The sequence below is a fragment of the Rhynchophorus ferrugineus genome, unplaced genomic scaffold, assembly GCF_030347505.1.
Source record: "Rhynchophorus ferrugineus isolate W39M unplaced genomic scaffold, kcgeb_rfMv2 rfM7, whole genome shotgun sequence".
NCBI classification, from domain to species: Eukaryota; Metazoa; Arthropoda; class Insecta; order Coleoptera; family Curculionidae; genus Rhynchophorus; species Rhynchophorus ferrugineus.
Window position 1 is genome coordinate 32139802 of NW_027472586.1, and position 22763 is coordinate 32162564.

A 22763-nucleotide genomic window follows, 5' to 3' on the forward strand; every position below is an offset into this window, starting at 1 on the left:
TACCTGTTCTAATCATCTATATATCATAATATAAGCATCCTTCGATTTCTTATTAAATTATTAATGAAACTCGATTTCGTTCATTAACTATAAATTACACGTGTGTGAATTTTTATAAAAACATAACCGAAATCAAGTGAACAAATTATTAGAGTACATGGAAACACTTAACAAAGTTATTGGAATATATTAATGAGCCTGGCGAAAGATATACAGTGTTAAAAATAAATGAAACTACCTATGGCTTGACCGTTATCTGCTGTAACAACTTCAATTTTTGCAATAACATCAATGTAGGTCAAGTATTTTTCTGAATTTATTCAACGATCTAATACTTTTAATGCCCCCAAAGAGTTATGTAAGCTTACTCGACATGAGTCCGTTCAGTTCCATAATGGTAAAGTAGGCCAACGTCATTTCGGTCGGCACAAAGGGGTCTAAAAGCGTCGGAAAATGTACAAACAGCGAATAAGGTTATGTTTACAAGTGCTAAATTTAATTCGCTCTTATAACACGAAAAAGCCTTTGGGATTCGTTCCTTTTTAGCGCCAAGAGCAAAACAACATTCAAACACATGTTTACGTTCTTTAAATGGCTTAGTTAAAATAACGTTTTACTAAAAATATATGTTAACTTCGAATTTTATCCGAAAATTACTAGAAATTCTAAAGTGTATTGAACGTTTGAGTAAGTTCTCGCTGTATATAGTAATAATTACCATACAGTTTGTGCAAGTTTTGAAGAAACCAAACAATAATCATCATGACCAGCTTAAAAGGGATAATAGACAATGTAAATAGTTATCCGAGGGGATTCTCGCACAGCTTGTGAGACTTGTATAAACTAATCAGTATAGTTAAGTGTATTCATCAGTATATCTAGGAATGAAATAATATAGCTAAAACTCAAGCTATAGTACTATAATAAGCTTTAACAGGCTCTAAGCATCTGAATCATCCTGTGACAAATACTAAATGAAACTTGATATGGGAGTCAAGTCTTTCCTAAACCGAAATCTTGAGATGATTTCATATGAAATGTTATCAAATCATATTTATAATGTTCCTAGGTACTTGGAGTGTCTGTATTTGTATCCACAAATTTCTCCGAGCTTAAATTTATATTTAAGATGCACTGTGTTATCACAAGATGCGTTATAAATTAGATAAAATTTATTATAGTAGTTTAATTCAGTAAATGGGTCATTGTCGTTTCTTGCACGGTCACTTGATGACTTCGAACCCGCCTGTTTACTATGAATTTTACCTAAATTTTTATATAAATTCCATTGTTCTTTGCCTATTTATTTCAGTCTTCGATCTCGCCCTTGCAGATAGCTCGTCTTTAGTTGTCTTCTATGGGTTTCATTTATTTATTGCTTTTTACTTTGTCTTATATTTTACATGTCCTACGTGTCCCAATTAAAATTCTATGAAACTATTTTATAACTGTTAAATTCTATGCAATATCAGTTTTAACTCTTGGTGTGAAAATTGACGTATTTATTACCTGCAATATTCGGTTAGTGCTTTGTTACATTTATTGTGTTAGAGGTACATTTACTAATGAAACCTGAAATTAATCAAAAATAGTACAATGATATAATATGTCTCCAGAACCATATCAATAAAAACAGTCTTTAGGCAAGAACAATTTTTCTTTTTTTCATTTTCTTTGCTACCATGGTGGGATGAAATTTTCCCCGGCAACACACACTTTCAAGCAGCAACTTGAAAACAGCACTTTCTTTTTCTTCAAATGCGGCCGTTTTTTTGGCGATTTCGCCCTTCAAACGGTCTAATAACGCTATGTAACAGTCGCTGTTGATGGTGCTTCCTTTTTCAAGGTAGTCAATGAATATTATTCCATGCGCATCCCAAAATACAGACGCCATAACCTCGCCAACCGACTGTTGCGTTTTCCAACGCTTTGGAGCGGGTTCATCGTGTGCAGTCCACTGGGTCCATGTCCATGACTGTCGATTGGACTTGAAGATGGAGTGAAATCATGTAGCCATGTTTCATCCATTGTCACATGTCGACGCAAGAACTCGGGTTTATTACGTTTGTTCATCTTCAAACACTGTTCCGAATCATCAACTCGTCGTTGTTTTTGGTCAAAAGAGAGCTCGCCCGGTACCCACTTTGCACGGAGTTTTCTTATACCCAAATATTCGTGAATGATATGATGTACACGTTCAGTAGATATCTTTAGAGTGTCTGCTATTTCATTCAATTTCAATTTACGGTCATTCAAAATCATTTTGTGAATTTTTTTGAATGTTTTCGTCGGTAACAACCTCTTTTGGGCGTCCACTGTGTTCACCGCTTTGCTTTAACCGATCAATATATAGAAGATAGTATCATAGTGTAACATTAGGGATATAATAAGTTTATATATCCGTTCATTTTTTTCTTGATATTTAACAATTTTGTTTTTGTTTGCAGATTATATCATCGACGCGAACATTTGCTTTTGAAATACAGCGCGGGTCCCTGAAGATGCGGCCGCCTGCCCTTCGAAATCGGTAACAATCGCGCGTCGCCGCCCATGACCGCCGTGCATCGCGTCGTCGCCGCCTCCGGCATGGACGTCAAACACGACATGGTATACCATCCCGAGGCTGCGGCCCAGGTCAGCGCCGATGACGACGTGCTGCTGATCAAGGCTGAGCCAGTACCCGGTACTCACCCGGGTACCGTCGTTATGCAGCAGGTACGTAGAATTCTTAGATAGCAACTTGAATCCATTTGAACATCGTTACTCTTTGGGGATATGGTCACGAGATAAAAATCGCATGGTTTCATATGGTGTGAAAAATAAAGTATGTCACTAGAACCTTAACTATTACCCAAGAGCCCAAATATCCCGAATACCATTGTCAGATCTAAAAGTCAACTAAAATTTTACTTATTGAGCCACTTAAAAAAAACAGTTTTTTTTTATTTTCAGGCTTTATCGTGAAAAATCGGTACAATGTATTTGATTCAAAGCATTGTCTATCGATGGCCGCTACTTTTTCCCATCTTTCAGGCAATTTACGGATTCCATCTCGAAAGAACGATCTATCTTTTGAGGCTATCCAATAATCGACCATTTTTTAAAGATCCTATAAGAAGTGAAGCACTGCTCAATCAAGTTTCACGATTGATATATGTTTATAATACGTTTTCACCGATTGTACAACATCAGGTCGGGCGGTGTCATGCTGAAGAATAACATAGACATCTAAATTTTCTATCTGGTCCACATAATCTAAACTTGATTTTATCTTACAACAGCACAATTCACAATTTATTTTAAACACCGAGTTTGTCTTTTATTTAAAATAAGGGTTTATTTAGCTTGTTGTCTGGTATGAATTAATTTATGTATCATGGCTCTACTTGAGAAATGTTGAAACATTGTCAATAATAATGGAGCATATTTGGTTTAAATAAACTCATTACAAGGAAAAATTGTAATATGCAATAATATTTTGTTGGGAAAATAATAATTTTATATTTTTCTTAATAGATGGTTTCAAAGTTTCTATAATGCCTTTGATATGGTCCATAGAATATTATATAGATAGATACAAAGGTAACTTCAATAGCTTACTCACTAAAGAATTATTGGACTTTGAAATTTAGATTTCAGAAGATTATTTTTGCATTCACACTGTCAGAATTGGGTGATGTTTATGACGATCAGTGCTTTAAGTCAGATTTCTTATCTTTTCAAATATTTGCTGAATTAAAAGTGTTTGAATCATGGGCATCGACCAAAGAAACTATTCAAACGGCTAAAAACCTCACACTGACACCAAGGGTGAATGTTTTGTGGGATTGTAAAGCAATTGCCAATCATGAACTGCTCAAAATTGACCAAACCATTCGCTCGACTCTATACTCTTAAAAACTAATGGTATTGAAGCAGACTAGTTAAGATACTGGCCAAAATTGATCAGTGGGAAAGAAGGTTTGTTTTTCACCAGGACAACGCTAAATAACAAACCTTTTTTGTTACTCGGCAGAAATTGTGTCTAGCTGGGGAAATTTGATTATATAGCCTAAATCTTGACCCATCTGACTATCATATGTGTCGATCTCTTAAAGATCTCAGAAGTTCTGCAGTGTCCGAATTATGGCTTTGTCATGTATAGTTCATTAGTTTATAGAATTATTGAATTTTATATGAATAAGTGCCCTTTGAAAATGAAATTTTGAAAAATTTGAAATAAGAACCTTATCTCATCATGAATAAATGAAATTTGTTTTATTCTAGAAGGGTCTCGTGTCTGTAGCGACCTCTGCAGGAACTACCCTATTGCAGCCGGCTAACGGAGCCCTTTCCAATGGCCCTTTCAGTGGTCTCGGTGCCGGTTCCGGATCGCCTGCCGCCTCTAAACCGCGACGCCCCACTGCCACCGACGACTGGCTAAGTTCCCCCAGTCCCAGTGGGGGCGCCTCCTCGCTCACCCCCTCTCCCGGCCCCCCGTCGCACGCCTTTACAGTTATCAGTAATGGTTACCCGTCACCATTGTCCAGCGGAAGCTACGACCCCTACAGTCCAAACGGAAAATTAGGTAAGCTTTTTATTTAATTGTTTTCAATCTTTTTCGGTTTGCTTCGTTTTACTTTAAATTACCAACTAAGACATTAATTGGATGACCTGTTGATTATGTAAATTACAACCGATCCTGTTTTTATTGTTAAGTACTGTCTTGTTCCAAGATATAGCAATTGATTTTACTTAATTTTTCTTGCATCCAACCACAACATTATAATTTCCGAAATATCGGTATGGAATATTGATTTCAATTGTATATATCAAATATTTAAAGCATTAGGCACACACAATTTTTAACATAATCCACCTATTCTTAATGAAGCCTGAAACTTCGAATGTTCGAACACACAAGCAAAGCTGCCTATGAGGCTAAATCTTTATATAATAGTGTTGCCCACTATTGAGAATCTTATGAGATTATGCAAGTTATGACTTTACTATCATAACTAGCAGTTACTAACATTTATACGGAACATTTTAAGAACAAGGTCTTAGCTTAGCATCCAAATAAAACTATTTACTTGCTTTAGATGTGAAGATAACATTTTTATCATCTGAAACTATGAAGTAGACCAACTCAACCAGTTTCAGACTCACTCGAATTATTCTCACTCAAACCTAACTTCTAAGAAAGGAGACTTACACCTCTCAAGCTTATGCCTGCCTCAAAATGAATATCAATTGATTATATGGATGTATAGAAAAGGAGATGCGATATAGTTGTTCAAGCATTGACTATGAAGAGAGCAACGACCATGTGAAATAAACGGGGAAACAGAAAAAGATAAGACCAAATATCAGACTGCATTGGCAGGGAACTGAGGAAAAACAATGCCAAAATGAACTTAAAAAGTAATCAAGAAGTTACATTAGGTCTGTTCAAATTCCAAAGCCAAAAGAACTTCGTCAAATGTGTTACGTGTTCGATACTGGCCACAAAATACCCAGGAATCTATCCCACATGTTGATCAGGGACCAGCAGCGCCAACTAGAACCCGATAACGAATAGCTGGCAACCCCGAGACGTTTATCTGGGATGTTATTAAAGGGTATTTTCATTCATTCAGTACTCGACCATGGTTTGGTTTAGACGTGCCACCATCGACTGCCCAAGTCTCGCCACCAGGTAACACCGCTGCCATCCTTTTTATCATTTTTATTTTTATATCTTTATATTACTTCAATAAATAACGGTCACATAATGTAAACACCACTGTTTCATTTCGTTTTACCTCCATTCACCGAGCCATATCAATCTACCCTAAATATTATTTGCATGCTCATTGATGATATAGGTTAGTCTAAGTAGTAAGAAACCATTCTCATTTCAGAAGTCTTACTATTATTGATCATAATATGCCATTATAATCTATTTTTAAATACAGTGACGTGAAGCTTCATATTATGTTTACACAATGAACAGAAATATTAAAGGTTATCAATAATAAAAGTAATTTGAAAATTACATCGGTATTTTCTTGTCTATAAATATATTAAATCGATTTTAAGTAGATTAAATTTATAAATAGTTTACGCACTGGATTACATAAATTAAACCAAAACACATCTGAATTATTGTAGGGCTAATATTTCGTAAATAGCTTTGGTTTACTCTATTTACTGCATCTTTTGTGTATATTTATAAAAATATTTTTTGTGTTTTTTTTAATATATATATATATATATATATATATATATATAATTTACTTTAATTTAATATTTTATTTAATGGTAATATATTAATCAACATGAATATTACCGGTTCAATATTATAAAAATAATGCAGTTTCGAATATATATTTTTGTATTGTGTTCCTCCAACAAACTATTCCTAACAAATGCGGCAAACATAATAAAATATGAGTTGGATAACATCAAGGATGATTAGTCTTGACTTTGGAACGACAAGATTTGAGAAAAATAAGCCGGAAACAGTGAAAACATAGAGAAAAACTGACAAAATTGGCATAAGTTTATTTATAGCCGAGTTACTAAAATCAAGAGGGCTAATAAAAAACATGAAATCGAATAATTATTCAGAAAGGATATTAACAGGAATAATAAGAAATAAAAATGGAACAAAAATACCCCACCTACACCACTGGGTAGTACAAAAGGCCTTTTTGATTGTGTAATATATATACTGAAACTATAATAGAAAACTATATATAAAAGCAGCATGTTACAATCTTTTTGATTAGATTTTTATAATAAGCTAAAACAAGAAATAAATCAATTATTCAGAATGGATTGGGATAGCATTAATGAGAACCAAAAATCTATTACCACACCGCACTTAATGGTACAAAAGGTTTTTTTAACAAGTGTCTTAAAATACAAATCAGTTTTTTATAATATTTATTGTTTTTATTGATATTTGGTTTAGCCACTTGTTTTTATCCTAATTTGCTGCGGTTAAAAATTACAAAGTACTTAGTCTACGATGGAACCTTTGGGCTCACTCCTATATCTATGTCACTGTTTTTAATGTACACTGAGTTTTAATTATAACTTCACTGAATGAGATCAAATGATCCGGTTTACTCTTTAATCTTCTGACTAAGCCATCATTATCTAGGAGCATCAACATCAACATCAACATTGATATGCTGATGATGGAGCCTTTGTTCATGTCTTTGAACATAGTCTTTAATACCGTTATCGACAGTTTCTACCTTCAGATTCTTATGCAGATTGTCACTATGAATGTGCCATGGGGCCAAAACGATACCTCGCAGTGCCTTGTTTTCAAATTTTTGTATATTTCTATTGCTTTGGCTGGTACAACCCGAGAGTTGAACATTACACAAGTCCACACTGGTATCAAGACTTGCTACTAAAGCGAAAGCTAATTATATATTCCCTTTGCATCATTATACATTAATAATCAATTCGCCAATATCTATAGATTTATTAATGATTCTCTATTCTCTCCTGTGTGTTTGTCTGGTATCTTTTTAGTTTCTCTGTATTTTTAATCTTTTTATTTTTGCAGTTAACGTTACAGCGATTACTTTTCTTGTTCTCTTTACCATTTTTTTTACCATAACTTTTTCATTCTTTATTACCTCCGCCTTCATTCGTTTTATAATTTCTAGTATTCAGTGTCATGGTGATTCTACCTTTTCCATCTGTTGTTCATCTACTCACAATATCATCGAAGCTCTTCCTTCTATTTCTTTCTCTGGTCCTTGTACTTTTTCCTCTTCGCTCTCTGCTTCGTCTTATCAATTTTCTGTTTTAGCAGTAAGTACTCCTCAATAGTAAGTTCATTTTATTATGGGATACATGTTCTTTAAAGTTTCTTTTTCTTGTCTTCTTCAATATCGAACTTGCTTTGTCACATAGTGCTTAGCTTTATTTTAGAGGGTTATCATTTACTCAACGTCTTATCACAATGTCCCGCTTTCCTTCCTCTCTCGTTTCCCTCACCTTTTGAATTATTTATTAATTTTTTCGTAAATGTATGGTATTTGGAGCACAGTACGTATTCTCAGCACCACGTTTTTATTTCGAGAAGTGGTATAAACTTGTAAATGAATACTTGTTTGTTTGTTTTGTTTGTTTCTTGGGATGTCTTCTATATCTATGTTACTTTTTTTAATGTGCACTGGGTTTTATTTATAGCTTCACTGAATTAGTCTTCTGACTAAGCCACCAGGAGCGGGAGAACATCAACATTGATATGCTGATGATGGAGCCTTTGTTCATGTCTTTGAACATAGTCTTTAATACCGTTATCGACAGTTTCTACTTGCAGATTATTATGCAGATTGTCATTATGAATGTAGCATGGGGCCAAAACGATACCTCGCATTGCCTTGTTTTCGAGTTTTTGTATATTTCTATTCTTTTGGCTGGTACAGCCCCAGAGTTGAACATTACACAGGTCTACACTGGTATCAAGACTTGTTGGTAAAGCGAAAGCTAATTATATACTTATAGGGTGAATACCTATCCAATAACCAATAAACAAGTACATATTTTTGTATTTCAAGTTAAGTTCTTAATTTTTTTTCTTAACATATGGCTTCCACCAGAGTTTAACATCAAGGGCCGTATTTCCTTACGAGACTACTTGCTGATTTATATATATTGACTTGTGTTTTCGCCTCTTTATGTTTTTTGAGTTGGTTCTTGGTTTTCTATTAAAATCTTTGCTATTAGTATTTCCAATGGATGGCAGGATAGGCAATGGATCAATTGTTTTATTTACTGCGTCTACCGTTTCGTTTTTTGTGGTGTGATATGTACTATGTGTGCAATTTTTATTTATTTTCTTTTTTATTTTCATGCTCTTATTTTATTCTTAATTTTCTACATCTCCATGCTCTTCTTCGCTTCCTCTCTATCTCCTCTCTCCCTTTCTTCAATTTCTCTCCCATTCCTTTCGCTTTCCATCATTATACATGAACAGTCAATTTGCTAACATCTATACATGTATTAATGATTTTGTATTCTCTTGTGTGTTTGGTATCTTTTTGTTTCTCTGTATTTTTATTCCTTTTATTTTTGCAGTTAGCGTTGCAGCGATTCTTCTTCTTATTTTCTTTCCCATTCTTTTTACCATAACTTTTTCATTCTTTATTACCTCCACATGCATTCGTTGTATAATTTCTAGTATTCTGTTTCATGTCGATTATATCTTTTCCATCTCTTGTTCATCTACTCACAATATCAACGAGGTACAGCCACAGAGTTGAACATTACACAGGCCTACACTGGTATCAAGACTTGTTGGTAAAGCGAAAGCTAATTATATACTTATAGGGTGAATATCTACCCAATAACCAATAAATATGTACATATTTTTGTATTTCAAGTTGGGATCTTAATATTTTTTTAAAGATGTGGCTTACACCTGAGCTTAACATCAAGGGCCTTATTTCCATACGAGACTATTCGCTGATTAATATATACCGACTTGTACTTGATTCCGAAAAACGTCAAGATTATAAGTTACCAATGAAATTTTTGTTTGTGTTTTTCTCATTTGCCAACACATGTTCGACCCTAAGCGCCACATTTGTCGCGACATTGCGGCAATCCTAAATCAAGAACCGTCAAAATATTGCAAAATTATCGGGCGACTTATTATCGTCGGTATTTTTAAATCGGTGGCATCGGGAAAAGGACGCCTTTCATGTCGGACGCCAAACGGCATTTTCTCGCCTCATTCCGAAGCCCGAAGCGGCCTATAAATATCGCGGCGCAACATTATATAGATTTATTTCGTGTGCGAGTCTTTTTTTCGGGTGTGTCATTAGAGCTGGAAGGTGGTGTTGTTTATTGGCCGTGGATTTTTTCCAGCGTCACTTCGTTAGCGCCAAACGAGCTACAAAATGATCCTTCCACCCGGTGCAATTTAGGCGACGCCACCATTAAAAAGTAAAAGAAAATGGGATGACGATGCATTTTGGTTTGGCAGCGAATTTTTTTCTCCTTTTTACAGGGTGTATCACATTTTCTACTGAAATTATTTTTGTAATCTTGAAGTTTTTCTCAGATAAATTGGTACAATATATCCAAGTATTGTCCATCGTTAACTATAACTTTTCCTTCATTCTTGATTTCGCGTTGACGAAATTTTTCCTATTTTGGGGGAATACGAGAATCAACGGAATTTTTCTTCTCCATCAATTATCGACGTCAGAATAAGTATTAGTTGGAAGGAACAATAAGGAAAACCTGACATACGGGCAGAATAAATGGGGTCTTGTAGACCTATCTCACCGCTATCTGTAATATCTAAATTATTTGAGAAAATACTATTAAAACATGTCAAGACACTTGTAAAAATACTTTATTTCCGGTTAGAATTTCGAGATTGACACTTTACTATTTAAAAAGCACTTGATAGAAAATATATACAGCACTGTAATATTCCTGAACATCTAGCAAGGGATGGCATTTGAAACTAATCCACAAGATGAGCAAACTATTGTCTAATTGCTGGAGTCATATCTTTACAAAAGGAAATTTGAAATAAAAGTTATATCAATGAGAGCCCAATTCCTCAAGCACAATCAGCTAAATATCTTGCCATTCATCTCGATGGTAAGGTAAATTGGAAACATCATGTCATAAAGAAGCAAAACTGATGAGACTTCTGAGGAAGATATTCCCAACTTAATTTAATATCATAAAGATTTGTTTAACAGTCAATTATAGAGCCTATTTGGATTTATGGGATTGCACTAAAACAAACAAAGTTTAACCAACGAAGTACAGTGCGATGACTTCGAAAACAAATGGGATTACAAAGTTATCCAAGATTTCGCATTCAAACATGAAAGAAAGCTTATAAACTCGCTGGAAATTTAGTTTAACTTTAGTTTATGTAGTCTATGTAATTTTTATTTGGGATATTATAATTAATATTAACTTAATTATTATAATTAATATTAACTTAATATTAAATACTGATCTATTTATCCTGCACTCGTCTTGCTTGTGTATTAATGTAATTACAACAGAACAATAGCAAGAACAATATCTAATATAAAATTCAATTAAAAATTTTTTACTCCTGTAAAGACTAACCAGTTCTCTAAAGTGAGGATTACTTAACTCAAAACAAAGGAATAAGTGATGCGGATGTAGAATCGAATGTTTTGTTGTTGATATGTGACCAATCTTAATATGTAAATATTAAGAAAATGTTTACATTTAATTGTAACACAGTTCTTTTCGCTGTTATCAATTTACCTCGATATGAAATAAGCGAAGAGTACCGGAATTGGTACCTGAAATGAAGAATTAAATAACAAAACATTCAATAAATCGACTTTTTATCGACTTATGACCTGATGGATTGTCAAGTTATTTCTCTAAAAGCCAGTGAACACCACTTCATTCATTGAACTGTATCGGTGTTCTTCCAGTTTTTCTCGCATCCACCTCTTAATTTTTCGACTTGATTCTTAGTTTTCTATTAAAATCTTTGCTATTAGTATTCCCAATGGACATAGGATCAATTGTTTTATTTACTGCATCTACCGTTTCGGTTTTAGTGGTGTGATGTACACTATATGAGCAATTTTTGTTTTTTTTTCATGCTCTTATTTTATTCTTAATTTTCTACATCTCCGTGCCTTTCTTAGCTTGCTCTCTATTTTCTCTATCCCTTTCTTCAATATCTTTCTTTATATTCCTTTCACTTTCCATCATTATACATTAATAGTCAATTTGGTAACATCTATATATGTATTAATGATATTCTATCCTCTCTTGTGTGTTGGTCTGGTATCTTTCTTGTTTATCTGTATTTTTATTCTTTTTATTTTTGCTGTTAGCGTTACAGCGATTCCTCTTTTTGTCCTGTTTTCCATTCTTTTTACCACAACTTATTCATTCTTTGTTACCTTCACATTCATTCGCTTTATAATATCTAGTATTCTGTTTCATGTCGATTTTATCTTTTCCATCTCTTGTTCATCTACTCACAATACCGTCGAGGCTTTTCCTTCTATTCCTTTTTCTGGTCCCTTTTTCTGTATTCCTTCCTCTTCTTTCTCTGCTTCATCTGATCAATATAGTGTTTTAGTAGTTCATTTTTTTATAGGATATATGTTCCTCAAAGATTCTTTTTCCTCTCTCCTTTGATATCGGACCTGCTTTTTCACATAGTTATCATTTACCCCACGTCTTATCACAATGTCCCGTTTTCCTTCCACTCCCATTTCCCTCACCTCTGAATTCTTTATTAATTTTTTGTAAATGTATTGTATTTACACGTATTCTCAGCACCACTTTGTTTGTTTCGAGAGGCGGTAAAAAAGTGTAAATGAATATTTATAATTTGTTTCTTGAAAATTCTATAGTCAGTCTGTCCTGCAGACCGTTCGTAACCCTCATCAAATCACTCTATTCACACCCCTCCTCACTTCGGTTCGAATGTTCGATTAGATCTTTTAGACTGCTGCTGCTACTTTGGATCTTTCTCCATAAAAATAGATGGGGAAAGAACTGGTTATTGATTGACTTATATTAATTTACACGAGAGAGTTTACTCATTAGAGTTTTGGACACTAAAAATTCCTTCAAAACTAAATGAAAACTTCATTAAGGCTACGACTGAATCTTAAAGTATTTAAACCAAATTCCCTCAAACCTTGATTTTAAAACATATTGATTTATTTAGAATTTTCTGAACGCCACATTTACCAATCCCAGATTTTCTGTCCATGAAAGTATCACCACGCGTCCGAAATGTTATAATTCAATGGCTTGAAACCGTGGCGGAAACGGATCCCACGCCACTCCTGCATGCCGCATCTTGCAGGAAACGCTGCATCGGTGCCGTTCCTCTGGGCTCAACAGCTACAACCTTGAATCGGTCAACGTGTGACCCAGATACACGGGCCCCTCCTACATCAATGCGCTTATTGTTGTTATTTATTATATGATGTCTCCTTGACATCAAATATCCGACTCTATAAATCGAGCGAACGGTTTGTTTTCAGCGTTCTGAACAGACTGAGATGCGGTTTTCTGTTAGTAGGACCATAAATTGCGCTCGCTTTATACAGTCATAATAACAAAGTGATAAATTATTCGGTTTTTTCTCTATAGTAATGGATTGGGAATAAATTAATTTCGGCTCTTATAAATGTGAAACTTTCACCAATAATGGCATTTTAATCGAGGACCTTATGCCACTTTTCTGATGTAGCGACCTTGAGGCCTCTGAAATACCCAGAAATATAATCCTAGATGTGGAACACGGGCGGGGTGCCAGCAGCGACAACTAGAACACGATAACGAATAGCTGGCAACCCCGAGACGTTTATCTGGAATGTTATTGAAGGGTATCTCCATTAATTTAGTTACCAACCACGGTTTGGTTTAGACGTACCACCATCGACTGCCCAAGCCTCTGTCACCAGGTAACACCGCTGCCATCCGTTTTATCTATTTTGTATTTTCCACATTTTTATATTACTTCAATAAATAACGGCCACATAATGTAAACACCACTGTTTCATTTCGTCTTACCTTCATTCACTGAGTTATACCAATTTACCCTAAACTGATAAAAACATAATTCCGCCACTGTTGTACTTCTGAGATTTCTGAGCGAAAAATTGAACCATTTTCACAAAGCTTTCTTAGAGCCATTTCTATATCATTAGGACTTTCAGAGACCAGAACAAATCCTTAGTGAACAGAATAAAATTCGGATGGTTTGTCAGGATTCTCTGGGCTTCGACCATGATCTTTTACACATATTATTTTCTTTTCGTGTGAATGATTCGGAACGGTTTTTATTTATGTTTTTTAATGGTTTTTATGGTCTATGTTTAGATATATAGCGATGCCATGATGAAATAGACCAACGTATCTCGGTATTTTAAAGAATTTCATAGTTTTTCAACCGATTAATCCGCTAGGGCGACGTTCTTCTTTAATATTTAAATGTCTGGAACGAAACTAACCAAAGCATTTCTCACACTACCGTATACTGGAGCACGTATCATTATAGAAACCGCACAATTTGCGATGGACTTATTTTGGAAATTGTAAACGCAAATTGTAATGAAAATTACCTTCAGGTGTCTTTATTTTCAAAACTTTTGTCTAAGTAAATGTTCCATACACCATTACCGCGCTTGAAAACACTATAACATGGCTTCATTGAATAGGTCTTATAACTAGAAATATGTTACTAAACCGTCCCTTAAGAATAGCAAACATTAATTACCTTATATATTCGATTAAATGATAATGCTAATATTGTGGTAAACAGTAAAATGTTTAAGACCTTATGTTCTAATATCTGGAATAAATAACACCATTTAATTCTATTACCTGTGAATTATATTTTATTGAAACTTATTTTATTAAAAAAATATTTAGAAGAACTATTAATAATTGTTGTGAAGGGAGGTTACAAAATGGACATTATGTTCGACATGTTTCCAACTCCTGTAATGTTTTTAAACAAAAGAAAACAAAATATTCTTGATTAGTAAAAGACATCGCCAAAGCCCCAGAGTTGAAGAGAAAATTTTAAAAAATTCAGAAAACAGCAATGATTTGAAGAACATTTTTTTTTACATTGTTTTAAAAATTTCAAAATCCATACTCCGGGATTCAGACAGATATTACGTATAAAGTTGAATGAATATGAATATGGATATCGGCGATACCTGATCTATATATTGAACCACTTTCTTCCACTTCAAAATTAACATTAACTTATTAATTCTTAGCAAAATTACCAAGTTTATTGAGCTCATCGAAATATTATAGGTTCTTCTGTTCAAAGCTGTTCATTTCAGCTTTTTTCGTCTGCTAGTACATATATAAGTCATCATATGCCATCAATATTGATAATAAAATAATAATCTTGATTTAACTTATATTCTGTTAAAGAAGTATTGAGAATTGGTTAATAAGACACAGAATACTTATTATTTATCTAGTCGAACTTGATGCCCGACCAGAAAGAGACAAATCTTCCCTTGCGTCTCCACTAAATTCAATAGGTCGTCATAGTCAGTCAATGTCGTATAGTGTATACATATACACATGTTTTTGGCAAACCATCTGCTACATTTTCACCGATCTGAGACCCGATATTCTTTTTTTATTGAAAATTTTAACACGTATTCCTTTTTCAATGCTATAAAACTGGTATTTGGTATCTTACATACTTATTATTTTTAGAATTGCAAATACTTTATGTGTGCCATTTTACATTCATTAATTTTAGATCAATCTGTTTTGCTGTTCAATAGCAGCTTGAGTTCAGAACGCTGCTGTTCGATCGCTATTCAACAACGCAGCTGTAATACTTGATGAAGCAAGTGCAAGAGCAATTCCATTTTGCGATCGGAATAGTTGCCAAAATCAGTGATAGAAAAAAATACTTTTCCAGTTTACATTCCGAGAATCTTAGAAAAAAATCTGCCAGATCCATCGTTCTCTACCGTTATGAGCGTTTCGTAGCCACATTTTTGTTGCTGATTTTTTTGAACAGCCAGTAGTCGCCGGAACCCAAAAAAATATCTGCCGAATATGGTGAATATGGGAGCAATTCGAAGTTCAATTTATGTAATTTTGCCATTGTTTTGATTGGCTTGTGACACGCTGCGTTGCCTTGATGAAACAAAACCTTTTCTTTGCCATATGCGGTCGTTTCTTTGCAATTTCGGTCTTCAAACGCCCCAATAACGCTATATAATATTCACTATTGATGATGTTCTATTCTCAAGATAGTCGATTAATATTATACCACGCATATCCTAAAATACCAAGGGCATAACTTAAAGGTGCACCAGTTGCTCTCCACTCAGACAGCGATCGTTTAGATTCGGGGGTGAAGTTATGGATCCATGTTTCATCCATTGTCACATATTGACGCAAAAATTCCGGTTTCTTACGTTTAAACATGGTCGAATACTGCTCAGAATCATCAACACGTTTTTATTTTTGATTAACAGTGAGCAACCGCGACGCCTACTTTGAACAGAGCTTTCGCATAGTTAGATGCTCATGTAATATAAGACCAACACGTTCTTTTGATATCTTTACGATGTTAAATCAATTCGTTTCTATCATTCAAAACGATTTTGTCGTTTTTTTTTTTGATGTTTTCTGATACGACCCCATTTGGACGTTGTGCGTTCTCCATCATCGGTATCTGTACGACCACGTTTGAAGTCAGCAAACCAACGTTTTACTATTGTTTCTGGTGGAGCGGAGTCCTTTTCAAGTTTTCAAGCCAAACATTTCGTTGAACGGTATTTTTTCCCATCAAAAATCAGTGTAAAATTAAAACATGAAATTGTTTTTAATCCATTCTATTTAAAATAACAAAAGTAGTGGCACTCTTAGCACAATAACTTACAAACTTAGAATATAAACAGAAATAGAAACGTATATATCATCCAATTTTAACAGCTTTTTTTGATGGTTAGTACTAACTGAAAAAGCGGTGAATATAATAAAACTAGCGCCATCTATGTGTTGGGCTGTGGTCTTTTCAGCCCATGTGTTAATACATATGGTTTTATTTAATTAATATTTATAATTTTGCCGCAAGTTTATTTAGAAATAATCGAGTTTCATCGTTTAAAGCAACCGTGACCGATGGTTCCGTAAAATATACAACCAGACTACCAAAATAACCGCTCATACGTTTGATAAATAACTGGACCACATTTGAATTCGTCCTTAAGAGCTTCCAATATCGATCGCGTTGAAACGAAAAACCATCGTAATAAATCAAAAATTCACCGTGTAGATAATTCAAGGCAAGGTTTACCGAAAACGCCAGTCTGTAGTCGTTTTTTTTTTAGTTTCTGTCTTATTATTCTGCAGCGCAATTTGTTCACTGTCATTTTCAATGACAGGCGATAAATATGATTTTCTTTGGACCATGGGATATAATGCAGCGGCAGGCAGACGAATAATACACGACGCCTTAGAATTTATATCACAAATTAACATTAATTTTTTGTTAAATTACGGCCGAGTATAGAAATTCTGTGAAACTACAGTATTTGGATTTTTGAGTAATATGATAAAAATGGATAACAAAAAAAGGAAAAGGTTACCATCATCATTTACTTCGCTTGTATAGGTTTCGCCTTATAATTAATTTGTGTGGTGTTACTTTATTAGTTCTGTTATTTTTGTTTAATATTAAGCATTAAATTGTAGACAAACTCATCTATGCACCTTAGTTTAATGTCATACGTCTTAAATCATAAAGAAACAACTATAGAAATTAATTTTTCCCCTCTGGATAGATAGTTTATTGTTGTAGTAAAACTGTTTGTGAATATCGCCTGTATCTTCGTCCTCCATTCTGCTTTTAATGATCTTCTGTATAGCAATGTTTTTGCCCAAATTTTCATGGAATGGGTTTCCCTGCTTAGGGAACTTCAAATTCCAATATACTACGACTGAGAAACTTATTCGAAATTCATCCAGATTTTCTCTAAAGTCAGTAGACTATATTAGTTCACGGTACGTTTTCAGTCTGTCTTTGGTGGTCTTACATGCTGAACTGTGATACTTCTGCCGGTAGTCCACGGACTATGGATGGTTTTAAAAGCATAAATATTTGTTAGTTGCATTAGTTCTTAGTTGGCTAGCGGTCTCTGAGCACATTCAATCCACCTTTTGTATCCTTACAGCTTCAGCTGCGATACTTCCGCCCGAATTCCACTTAAACATGCCAAGGTATGCTTCGAGTAAATATGGAATGATTCCCAGAACAACGTCATCAACTCATCTATGCACCTTAGTTTAATGTCATACGTCTTAAGTCATAAAGAAACAACTATAGAAATTAATCTTTCCCCTCTGGATAGTTTATTGTTGTAGTAAAACTGTTTGTGAATATCGCCTGTATCTTCGTCCTCCATTCTGCTTTTAATGATCTTCTGTATAGCAATGTTTTTGCCCAAATTTTCATGGAATGGGTTTCCCTGCTTAGGGAACTTCAAATTCTAATATACTACGACTGAGAAACTTATTCGAAATTCATCCAGATTTTCTCTAAAGTCAGTAGACTATATTAGTTCACAGTACGTTTTCAGTCTGTCTTTGGTGGTCTTACATGCTGAACTGTGGTACTTCTGCCGGTAGTCCACGGACTATGGATGGTTTTAAAGGCATAAATATTTCTTAGTTGCATTAGTTCTTAGTTGGCTAGCGGTCTCTGAGCACATTCAATCCACCTTTTGTATCCTTACAGCTTCAGCTGCGATACTTCCGCCCGAATTCCACTTAAACATGCCAAGGTATGCTTCGAGTAAATATAGAATGATTCCCAGAACAACGTCATCAACTCATCTATGCACCTTAATTTAATGTCATACGTCTTAAGTCATAAAGAAACAACTATAGAAATTAATCTTTCCCCTCTGGATAGTTTATTGTTGTAGTAAAACTGTTTGTGAATATCGCCTGTATCTTCGTCCTCCATTCTGCTTTTAATGATCTTCTGTATAGCAATGTTTTTGCCCAAATTTTCATGGAATGGGTTTCCCTGCTTAGGGAACTTCAAATTCCAATATACTACGACTGAGAAACTTATTCGAAATTCATCCAGATTTTCTCTAAAGTCAGTAGACTATATTAGTTCACGGTACGTTTTCAGTCTGTCTTTGGTGTTCTTACATGCTGAACTGTGATACTTCTACCGGTAGTCCACGGACTATGGATGGTTTTAAAGGCATAAATATTTCTTAGTTGCATTAGTTCTTAGTTGGCTAGCGGTCTCTGAGCACATTCAATCCACCTTTTGTATCCTTACAGCTTCAGCTGCGATACTTCTGCCCGAATTCCACTTAAACATGCCAAGGTATGCTTCGAGTAACTATGGAATGATTCCCAGAACAACGTCATCAACTCATCTATGCACCTTAGTTTAATGTCATACGTCTTAAATCATAAAGAAACGACTATAGAAATTAATTTTTCCCCTCTGGATAGTTTATTGTTTTAGTAAAACTGTTTGTGAATATCGCCTGTATCTTCGTCCTCCATTCTGCTTTTAATGATCTTCTGTATAGCAATGTTTTTGTCTCAAATTTTCATGGAATGGGTTTCCTTGCTTAGGGAACTTCAAATTCTAATATACTACGACTGAGAATCTTATTCGAAATTCATCCAGATTTTCTCTAAAGTCAGTAGACTATATTAGTTCACGGTACGTTTTCAGTCTCTCTTTGGTATTCTTACATGCTGAACTGTGTTACTTCTGCCGGTAGTCCACGGACTATGGATGGTTTTAAAGGCATAAATATTTCTTAGTTGCATTAATTCTTAGTTGGTTAGCGGTCTCTGAGCACATTCAATCTACCTTTTGTATCCTTACAGCTTCAGTTGCGATACTTCTGTCCGAATTCCACTTAAACATGCCAAGGAATGCTTCGAGTAACTATGAAATGGTTCCCAGAACAACGTCAGGTACAGTCATTCCCTTGTTTCCAAATCTCTGAGTCTCGGGATACTAGGGAATGAACAGGCAGACCCCGCGATGAGGTCTGCTGTCCACTTTCAACTCCCTGTCGAAAACATATGTATCCACACTGACCTAACCTTTACTAGAGCTGCAGTAGAACGACGCTGGGACTCAGGGGATGGATTAAACAAACTTTTTGAAATAACAAGTTAGTTTTTCAGTGTCCTTCCTGTTCCTCCTACTCGTTCACATGTAGTGAAACTCAATCGTCTGAGACTGGGACACTGTTATTTCTCTCACAGCCACTAGATGTCCTCAAGCTCTGCATCGAGCTATGAATTCTGTGACCAAACCCCAGTATCTGTCTTCCACCTTTTCAGCAACTGCCATTGTCTTTCCTCTATTACGGTGAGTACAGAGTTGAACGAAGCGAACGTTCGGGGTCTGCGCGAAGATTCGGCGAAAACCTCTCCGTTCGCGGTGATCGAAATCAATTCGTGGCCCGTTCGGTTCTTCTCGAAAAATTTCGGTCTCCAAAAATCATTTAACGGTTTCCATCCTTTGGTTCGAAACCCTGTATTTTTTTGTTTATGACCGTACTTTTCACAATGGCATGCCAAAATTAAATGTCTTTTGAATCATTTCGGCGGTACGTGTAGTGTTATTTTTCTAAAAAGGAGTTTATTGCTGAAATAATATGTACCGTCTAATCGTTTTTAAAACGGTTTCAAATTATTGTAAGTATGGCCGGTAACATAATAAACAAAGTTATGATAAGGAAGAAAATACGAATAATAGTGAAATTCAACTCGTTTGAACTTTAAGCTAACAATATAACATAAAACTCTTATGTGTATACGGCTTTAGATGTGTATACGGCTTTAGTAGTCCATTTATAGATTCTTGAAGATATTTCAAACATTTACAATTCTTTAACGATTACAAAATGATCCCCAGAAGATATATTCAGTCCCAAGAGAAAAATATGTATATGTGTAAATTTCACTATGAGGTAGACATAATAAAATCTTAAAAATGATAGGGACAGAAATTATATAAACAGGTATGAATTTGTATTTACTGCATAATGTATTTTGTAAATATTTTATTACTATTTTTAAGGCGAAATATTTGTTAATTGGGTTAATATTACTTCAGATACAATGGCTAAGTAGTATGAAAAAATAAGAGCTGACAAGTGTAAGTTGATTTGGATGGAAGAGCTACAGTCCTTATATAAGGATATTATGCTAGTATCTTATCAAACTATGAAGTAAAAAATAAACTTTCTAACAAGCACATTTCAGTTGTTGTTGCGGTTGACGTTCTTTGAAAAAATGAAGGAATAATACCTTGAAACTAGTGATACGTCTGCTGTCTAAAGAATAACATAGATATGTGACCCTTTTCTCTAAAACTACTGTGTTTAATGAGTTTTACTTTATATTTTGGATCGAAGGTATGGTTCTTTTTGGAAAGAATGGGTGGTTATTTTTACATGTTGATCACATTTTAAAATGTTTGCATTGTTGTATGAATTAAATAAAATTAGTTGGCAAACTTAATATTTTCATGTGGTTAATAATTATTTTATATGAGATCATTATTAAACATCTTTTCTGTCGCCAGTTGTGAAATACTTTTTCCATAATATTTCACAAATTTTGTACTATAGAGAGTATCAATAAATGTAATTCCTTTCAATGAAAGATAAGAAAAACGATTGATAATTTTGCTACGTTTTCTTGTAATTACCATTTGCAAAATAGAAATCAAAGTTAAATGTTATTTCAAGTTCCTGCAAGTAAAATAAAAATACTTTAATTTTTCGTGATTTTAATGAGGTTTTTATATAGTTATATGTATTATTACTAAACAGTAATAGATACAAAACACATATTTATCATTCAAAGACATCTTTATAGTAATAATTAGATTATAAGGAAAAACGGGGTTATTTTTTCGAAACCAAAACATATATCATTCATATTCCCACAAATTTTTCCCACGTTCGCTCGAATTTATTGGTCAGATCCCCGGTTCCTGGAACTCCGTTTTGTTCGTCGCCAAGCGTTGAAAGTGGTTGTGGCGAACTAAGCTAAGTGCATGGGCGCTACGACTTTGAAACCTGTTCATCGCGAATGTTCGCCGAATTCTGTTCTGCTCATGCGCATTTTAAATTTTCCCACAAAATTCGCCCCGAATGATCAGGTGTGTACTCACCATAACAATAAGATTCAGCTTCACTTTATCAAATATTTTATTTAATTTATCATAAAATAATATGTATACGCATAAACATTTTCTGTTTGTCCACGTCCTTTGTATGGAATATCCTGTTTTAAGCACAAAACACAATTGTATTGTGGCGAAATGACGATAAAATCGTCGAAAGCGACAAAAAATAGTTATGATATAATTTTCGCTGATTGTTTTAGAAACATTGGTAATTAAATAATATTGATATACAATGAAAAATAATTACTTTAGGAGAAATATTTCAACATAAAATACTGTTTCGTCACTTTACCAATTACTCCACTCCATGTTTTATTCTTTTATGTATACAAATTATATATTCAGGTCATATAAAATTATTTTTATTAGATATTAACATTGTGTTGAGATATAAATATGGAATATGACTGTATTGTTATCATATAAGATAAATATACGTATAAATAGAAAGAAGGTTATTTATTTTCTTGATTTATAGTCACGTCAACATCAACAGTGTTATATGGTAATTAGATTATATTAACATGTAATATTGCGAAACAGAATACAGGGAAAATGTAGAGAAAATGTAAGTATACAAATGATCAAGTATACAAGAAGGTTTGTAAATATTTGCAGTAGTTTCTGCTAAAATAAAATCCTAAATATAGCAAACAATTATTATTAGACATCAAAAAAGAGGGGGTTTCTAGGTCGCTATATCAAAATAGTGTGGTTATAGATATCTACTAATGTTCATAAGACTAATAGCCTATCAAAATCAACTATTGGGTATTTATCATTTCTTATCAGTACAGGTAATTAACCAGTATTGCTAAAGCAAGTATTTTAAGGACTATTAAATATTCACGTAATTATTGGGTATAAACGAAATTGATTTGTTTAAAGGGTTCAACTTTTTTTCCATATTTTAAAGTCCCCTTTTACCAACTAGGGGTTTACCTGGACTGAACCTACAGTTTAACTTGGGCTCCGAACCACGCTTCTCGACATTAAGCCTAGCGACTGGCGAGTGACCAACTTTAGAAATCATTCCAGAAGACATCCGGTC

At 34.2% G+C, this 22763-nt stretch overlaps 1 protein-coding gene across 4 annotated transcripts in view; it reads left to right on the forward strand.

The window, feature by feature from the left end:
- The window catches only part of EcR (Ecdysone receptor), a 604745-nt gene that overhangs the window by 308773 nt on the left and 273209 nt on the right, over positions 1-22763 (forward strand). For all 4 annotated transcript variants that reach the window (XR_013006503.1, XM_076409505.1, XM_076409506.1 and 1 more), the window contains 2 exons: positions 2448-2715; positions 4267-4567. Coding sequence is in view for 3 of the 4 variants with exons in the window: in XM_076409505.1 (XP_076265620.1) it covers positions 2551-2715; positions 4267-4567 (466 nt within the window). In the remaining variant the exon portion in view is untranslated. The remainder of the gene's footprint in view (positions 1-2447; positions 2716-4266; positions 4568-22763) is intronic.